This window comes from Gavialis gangeticus, unplaced genomic scaffold (genome assembly GCF_001723915.1).
Source record: "Gavialis gangeticus isolate Ggan-Ray unplaced genomic scaffold, GavGan_comp1, whole genome shotgun sequence".
NCBI lineage: Eukaryota > Metazoa > Chordata > Crocodylia > Gavialidae > Gavialis > Gavialis gangeticus.
Genome location: NW_017728983.1, coordinates 503,100 through 511,249, shown reverse-complemented (window position 1 = coordinate 511,249; position 8,150 = coordinate 503,100). Strand labels below are relative to the sequence as shown.

The following is an 8,150-nucleotide window of genomic DNA, read 5'->3' as shown; positions in this document are numbered from 1 at the left end:
GGGGGGGGGGGGGGGAGGATTATACCAGTAATAGGAACCCTTGTGAAAAGCTGAGCATGGGAGCAGACATTTTCACACCTCTCCAGACTGAGGTATGGGCGCAGCTACTCCTCTGACAACCGACTTAAAAAACCAAACACTACTCGAAGGTGCTATCTTGGGGTGCCACTTCTTTTCAAGTGAGACTAGGCCTAGCAGCCACACAACTTTAGACCTGGTTTGGTTAAATCCATCAAGTTGACAGACCCTACAAGTCATGTGTCCAATAAGCATACTGAGCCCTGATCCTGGAAATCAACAGGTTCCCTTATGCACTTAAGTACTTCCACCCCACTCCACTCAAACCTGCATTTATTTAGATTGGCCGTCACGAATAGATAGTAGTCAACTATGCTTTCCCCATCCACTAGGCACTACACATCCAGTTCATAAGCTATGGGAGTGCCCTCAAAGCAAGTTCCCTACTATACAGCTGTCTCACAGTGAGACAGCCTCAAACCCATGACAGCCAGCTATCACATGTTTAGTCTTAAGATCCCAAAAACAACAGGCAATAGTTAGCCTGGAGCTCTCACAAGGTTACCATCCTATTTGATAAATACTTGTGGAATATGCTCTTTGAGATCAAGCAGCACAGGGATGCTATTAGTTGGCTCAGAACGTTATCACAGTTAAGTTTAATGACTTACTCTTTGCATACTTTAGAATAGTTTAAAACCCCCCACACCAAGTTATGAACCATGTCAGAGCTGGATTGTGGCAGCAACAGGATCTCAGACGTTTAGCTGTGTTAAAGTCTTCAAAGAGGTGGTCAGCAGGATTAGTCTGAAGTCAAGCTGAGAAGTAAGGCAGGGTGGCACCTTACAGATTAACTGTTTCAGGGAAGCACGAGTACCGTTCAGCAGCCTACTTTGGTCTACTATAAACGTGCACGAGGGAACTCACTCTATGCCAAGTGCAAATGATTTTTCCATGTCAGATTGTCCGATTTTTACTCTTATCAGTGCACCCCCCCCCTCAGGTCTATTCCCCCCATAAGGTTACCGGCTCAGGATCTGGCTTAGTCAGAAATAGGTTATTAGTACTGGAGGCCAGATCCAAGGAACTGAAGTGGTATTTCTGCTATATATCTATATCAGGAGAGAGACACACTGAAAGTGCCTTTCCAAAATTGCACTCCCCTGGCTTTGTAAAAGGAAAAGCAGATTAGTTCTGGAGGACAGTACAGCATTATTTACCACATCCCATTAGGTCCACCAGCCATTTTGTAGGCCCCATTAGTCTCCCTGTTCTAGCTAGGGGCCTAAAATAGTTGGTCCTTGGAGAAGGAGTTGCAGAACCCTAGAAGCAATCCGATTCCTCTTGAAAAAAGGAAAGAAATCCAACCAGACTGCCCAATCCAGCACAACTGCATGGGACTGCAGTCTGAGGAATGCATGTATGCTGACCTAGTCATGTAACAGCGGTATTAACCCTTCCTGACCCACAAGTAAAGAAGTAGTCTCTTTCCACCATTCCCGTGTCACACCCTTGCCTACTACAGGGTAGTTATGTCCTCATTAGGATTCCCTCCCCTAGTTTTGCACTTAGTTACCTAAATGAGAACCCCGATACCGCAGAAAGAACTGTGGAAGGCATGCTACAGTTATTTTACACTAGTATTCTAAAGAAAAAAAAAAAGCACACTTACAAAGAGCAATGGAAGACCTCTCAGGCTGTAACAAAACACCACTGCTGTAGTCTCTGATGACTTGCTTGATTCATGACTCAAGAATCAGCACCACACAAACCCAGCCAAGAGGACAGTAACTACTCAATAGCATGTCTGCACTGCCATTTCAACAGGACTCCTGATCTCACGTAGATTTAACTTACCACTCCATTTCCTCCCAATGACAAATGACTGCAATTCTAAAACTTGTTACTTTGGAAGACAGAAGTCTAGATCTTCTTCCACAAATGTTTAATAAAGGAGTGAGAGGTTGTCAGTTTGTTGCAAAGCTAATAAAAAGAGGTTAAATAATGGGGCAGGGAACAAGAACAAAAGGACAAAGCTTTAAAGAGGGAGAGCTTTGAATCCAATTTCTGGACAGGCTTCTCAACAGCAATTAAGCATATTTGTAAATGCATGAGGTTTGTCTAGCCCCAGATGTCATAGCTTAGGTGACAAAAGAACAGTCGTCAGCAGCATTGCAGAAGCAGACGGACAGTACTGGAATACCGAATTCCCTTGTATTTTACACGTACCTTCCAAACAGAGGCCTCAACTTTGAGCATCCTGCACTCCTTGCACATGTTCCAAACCAGGGACCATTTTCAAGGTACAAAATTAGTTTTAGTCCTTCCACAACCTTGTAAGGTATTACTTCAGCAAGACTCCCCTTTATGCCAAGGAGGGAGATGGAATTCCTCCCACACTTTTGTATATCCTTAAACCCAACACCGAGTTCCAAAAATATTGCGATAACATCCTCCCTTCTCCTCTCCCCCAAATTAAAATTCCACTGGGGCTTTAGACGCTTAACATTTCTTTCCAGAAAATCCCCAGACTGGATTACTAGAGCTAGCCACAATGGTAAGCCACCTTGGGAAGCTAGAATTTAGCCAACACCCAAAAAAGCATCTATGCAGATTGCAATTTGCCCCTGCAAAGACTGGAGGAGGAAAGAAGTAGCCAGTCAGCCAAGTATAGCATAAGGCAGAAGCGATCCAAGCCAGGTGGGGAACGCTTTCCAGAGGTTTGGATTAATAGCTGTAGCATTGCCCCTTGCAGCTCCCTTTGAAATCAGTTATTACTACCTCATCCACAGAGACGAATCTTTTAGAACCTGGCAGATACTCTGGTCTTTGGCAGTTCGCCCCTCACCACACAATGCCTCCAGCTCCCTCTAAAAACCAAGAAGTACAGCAACTGTGATTTTGCTTACGCACTACTTACGGTGACATTTTTCAGGCAGTCTTCGCAACTTGTATTGGTGTACCGGGGACAAGCTGAGGAGGGGGGGAAAAAAAAAAGGAGTCATGTCAGTATCTGCATTTTAAAGAAAGAAGGGCTTTTCAATAATTTGCTTTTTTCATAAGAAAACTCTTAACTTTTCATAAGGGTAGGAGACTTCTGGAAAGCAGCAATTCCAGTCTACCAGTCGTAAGACAGTTTGAGAATGAAGCATGTGAGAGCTGTCAGAACATCTACCAGACAATGCATACAAGAGACCACTTTCATTTTGAAATGCCACGGCATCCTCCAAATCAAGGAGCACACCCCTTCCTCTTTTCCACAATTAGCATTTGATAACCCAAACATTTACAGTCTTACATAACAGGAAAAGCCTCATGACATTTAATCCATAAAAGCCCCTTTCCCTCCTTCCTCAAATCAAAGCTGCTTGCAAAAATAGCACTTGATGAGTTCACATGTGGGATTATAAAGCCTGGCTAATTGTAATAGCAGGAGTCCAGAACAGACCTCTTGGGTCAGAGTCCAGTCTTGTGTGCTTTTAGCTCAGGAGCTGCTGTACTTAACAGCATTTTTTCCAGTCACAGCAATGTCTGGTAGGTTTTACTGGAGAACTCAGTAGTATGCCCTGGCTGCAAAGATACTTAGTCCTTCAATAAAACCCTGCCAAGTGTTTGTCTGACCAGTACCCACGTTAAGCACAGCAACTCTTTGCTTCAGCACTAGCGCAAGCAAGGGTCATTTCAAAATCAGGGCTGGGGACCTCATACCATGGTTATTTTGCCACTCAACTGTGCAGATCTGGGCAGAATACTCCTGGTGACACTTACATGGGGGGGTAAGGGGGCAAAAAATTACAGCATGTAGGGTTCTAGAGGGCTCCTCTATGCAGGCTCAGAAGCTGGACAGGTTAGCATGCAGCTTTCACATGCAAGCTGCCACAAGTTTCATCTACTCTTTTCCATTGTAATAAATGTAGTACTTGATTGTGATTTAAACTAGTCACCCCATCCAAAACATGGAATTAGTCACAATCCAAAGTCTGAGGGGCTGCTTTTGCTCAGGCTTTTGCTAGTGATGCTCTATTAAACATAGAAAGAATTTAACTGGGCAAAGCTGTGCTTGAAGCAGATGATCTGCCATCAGAATAGGCTGCACAAAAAACACTGGCTGTAGTTGCACTTCCTTCAGATAATACAAGCACCCAAGACCCATCCAACTACAAGTTATGGACATTCAACAACCCACTGGAGGCCTCTTCTCTTAGAGACTTCTTATAGAAATGCAATCCATTTCACCATGTTACTAGGGCATAATGCAGGGTTCTCTCTCTACAGAATGGAGAGAAAAGGTATGGCTGAGAGATGAGGGGAGGGGAACCCCCCGTAACAGAAGACAGACACTAGTACCATAAAGACAAGCCTAGAGATTCTAGCAGAAGCCTGCGGGTCTGGGAGTAAAGGTGTGCAGGGAGCTGCAGCCGCCCACTTGTCTTTCCCTGTGAATGCCCCAACCAATCCCCAACCCTGGGATGACTGCCCAGCAGAAGCTACCCGGGAAGCATGCCAACACCTCTGCCACCTTGAGGCAGAATTTATTAGGGGGAAGGGGAAGCCTTATACACTGAAAAATATGGCAATAGAAAAGTCTACAGTAATCAACATGAAAGAATAAGCTATTTGGGCAGAACTAATAGACAATAACCAATAACATGACTTTTTTGTTTGGTTTTGTTTTGTTTTTTTAAACACCACGTTAGGTCATTTCTGATCCAAAGAACAGTATATTTTGTCGGCACATGACTTCCATGGTTTTATATAGTTTGAACTAGACAGTTTTAGCTTTGGTTATGGTTGAATAAAAACAATATGCAAACCATACATACGCACAGTCTTTTAGAAGCTTTAAAAAAAAAAAAAAATCACTATACACAAGTTATTTAAGACTATGAGAATTCTTCAAAGATGGGGTGTGCATGTTCAATACAATGCAAATATGCAAGCCATAGCCAAACACTTCCCTTGCATCTTAAATAAGAAGATGCAGTAACAGGTCTAGAGTAGTGAAGAGACCAAATATAAATATCACAAGTTAAAATGTGATTATTTCTAGTATCCAGAACTGAAATTTAAAGGTGAGGGGGGAGAAAACTATTCTTGATGTTACAGAGCCATGTTTACACATTTCAGCGCAAGCACCTACTCCACTAAAGTCATCTTCGCTACGCATATATTTCTGAATCTGTTCGAATCAGGTCTGCTAGATTTTCTCCTGAAAATGCAGGCACTAATGGCTTGAGCAACAGTGTTATTAACGGGTTTATTTAATAAGTCTAGAACTCCCAAAAGGAGAACACAAGTGAAGCTTCCTTGAAGCCCCAAGGACTCCTCAGGTGCTTGGGTTAGCTGGCTGCTCTCCACCCTCTCCCAGTGCCACAAAGGGGCCAGATATGCTTCTGTACCTTAACCATGCATGGCATGTCACCCTGTAACTTCTGCAGCCTCCTTGAAGGCCACAGATTCATTTCCCCAACACCCCTGTGGGGAGATTTCTCCGAGAGAGCTGGGCTTCATCTCAGCAGAGGCAGCAGCACCAGTTCACAAGCCCAAAGGGCAATTAAGGTCTTCTCAAGCAGCACATCAAAGCACAATACCAACTGCAGCTTGCCCAAGATGCAAGTTAAATACCCTTGGGGCTGAGCTAGTCTACAGCTCCTAGTCCAGGAAGTACACATGATACAAGTCCCTCTTTGTTCACTCCATGAGCACACCACAGCCCATCATGGCTATTATGGCACAGGGCTCACTGCTCTTCAGCTGTGTTTAACAATAAAACACTTCTGAGACTACCTCCCTCTACTTCCCAACCCCCATCTGGCTGGAAGGAGGAAGCCTCAACCCCGTACCCCTCTTGCTCCAGGGAGCTGCACTGACCAGAAACAATGCATCTTTATTCTGAAGATGTGTCACACCTGGAGTTGTCAGGGCACAGCTTAACAGCTTTTGCATGTAGCCAGACTGCAAGCATTTAGACAATTAAGAGCTTTTCTAGAGACAGACTGGGGTTCAAGTACTTACAATCCCCATTTTGGGGCACAGATCTAATGCTTCTGCTGTGTGGTAGGCACTTGCAGTCCCATTAAGCACCTGGCTACAAGATCTTGGTCTTCTCCTCAGAGTCCAACTAACCACCAAGTTCAAGATCAAAATAGAAGTCCACTCCTCCCCAAGCCCAGACAGACTGGCATGGACTCAGGGAGAGGAGTGCCTCTCCAACACATGGGTCATAGTCCTCTTCCTAGAGTTGGCAAAGTATTAGTAAGTTCTTGCCTACTGAAAATACCCTCATCTCTCCTGCTTTTCCTGGGATGTGCAAAAGGGGCATCTGGCAGACACGGTTCTTTGGGTGACTCCGATATCTTTTATTAGACCAACTTAAACAGCTGGAAAAAAATTTTTGGAAGGCATGTCTGGGATTTCTGGCCTTGTGCCCTGTAGTCATGTGCTGCAAGGTTTTAAAGATGCAATTTTCAAGAACCTTTGGGTGCCCTGCTGATGCAGAGGATTGACTCTGGAGTGTAGGAGGCCCCTTCCAGTCCCATGAGACAATGAACAAAACATCTCCCTGTGTCAACTACCCCCCAGAGGGAATGCTAATGAGGCCTTTGTTGAAGTAGTTGCCAGCCCACAATACACAAGAGACTTATTTAAATTTGTGGACTCTTCTCTGCAGGGACTTTCCCTCCTTGTTTGTCAAGGCCCACCTTGGGGGAAAAACAGAGGGCCAGGGACAGACCCATGGTTTACTGTAACTTCAAGTGTGATGGTAAAAGATGCGAGGCCCTATGATAATCCAGAGTCTGGCAGCCTCCATGACGTCCACTGCTACAGCAGCTCCTCTTCTTGCTTCGGAAAGGGGAAGGGGGGCTCTCCAACGTCAGTAAGCAAGGAAAGGAAGCTGCTACTGCACATGTTCAAGCCAAGAGGTACTGTAAAACTACAGGGGCTCCATGCTAAGGCACAGAAGTTACCAAGCCCTGGCCACAAACAGATGGCCCAAGAGAAGGGTATAAGTCCCCTACAATGAAATGCTGCGAGTCTTTCACCTCAGCGTGCATTGGTATACACACACACAAACACACCCCTTCCCTAAATTCATAGAGAAATTAAATTTTGCATCCTGATGCCAATCGCCAACACAGATACCAGAAAAAGGGGAATACGGGGGTATGTAGTCAGGTCAACAGCAATGGAGCGGCTGGGCCCAGTGTCCTAAAGCTAACCAAACAGCAGGGAGCTGGGTCACCCTACAGGCAGACAATGCGACTCACAAAACAAGTGTTAATAGGCAAGGGATCAAAGATTAACAAAGCAAGGGAACAAAAAGCAGATCAAGCTTAACAGCCATCCCCATTTGAAACAGACTGGTTTTACTTACACCTTTCACAACACTTATATTGAAAATGCTCTACCAGAAGCAAGAAAGTCTGCTTTGCCAAACCATCTGCAGCACTGATGTACAGCTGGGCAAAGGGGGAAGGAGAGGGGGAGAGGGAAGGAAGGGGTCAAACATAAGGGCCAGGCAGATCCAGCCCCTCTGCTGCATTTGCAGCCCAGATGGCTTATTCAGATTGAATGGGACAGGCAGAGCAACATTTAAGTTACATGCAAGCCTCAGGAGTGTGAGAAGTTTCCAAGTGGGAGCCAAACACAAGTTAACAACACTAACTGTTTTCCACTGCAGTGAGCAACAACAGCTCTTGAGCCACACAGACTCCCCAGCTTCTAGCAATTGTGGCAAAGTGAGAACTAGAGCACTGCTGCTGTGGGAGGCAAGTACAGGGCTGGTGAAGGAAGATGCAAAAAAGTGAATGTGTGCGTGTGTGTGGGGGGGGGGTGTCTCTTTGCTCCCCAAAGAAATTGTACTTGGATAGAGAAGCCTACAGGATATCATCATCATCATCCATATCACAGTCACAGCGTTATGTGGAATAGGATATAGGACCGAGTGAAACCTATGAAAAGGAAGAGGAAGCTGCTACAGGGAAGGTTTTCCAGGGGGAAGGGAGAGGAAAGGAGTAGGAAACAGGGAAGAGAAGAGTCAAAGAAAAAGAGGAGAAAACACATGATGGATAGATCATTTGCTCTCATTCAGCAAGCTGCTATTACCCTCTCAAACTTCACCTACAAAGAGG

The 8,150-nt window shown here is 45.0% G+C and overlaps 1 protein-coding gene across 1 annotated transcript in view; it reads right to left on the bottom strand.

Annotated features, from left to right (window-relative positions):
- The window catches only part of PTTG1IP (pituitary tumor-transforming 1 interacting protein), a gene marked incomplete at its 5' end in the record, with an annotated part of 21,906 nt that extends 18,887 nt beyond the window's left edge, over nucleotides 1-3,019 (bottom strand). Inside the window, one exon of the mRNA XM_019512475.1 lies at nucleotides 2,939-3,019. Coding sequence (XP_019368020.1) covers nucleotides 2,939-3,019 — 81 coding nt within the window. The remainder of the gene's footprint in view (nucleotides 1-2,938) is intronic.
- Between the last annotated feature and the right edge of the window lie 5,131 nt (nucleotides 3,020-8,150).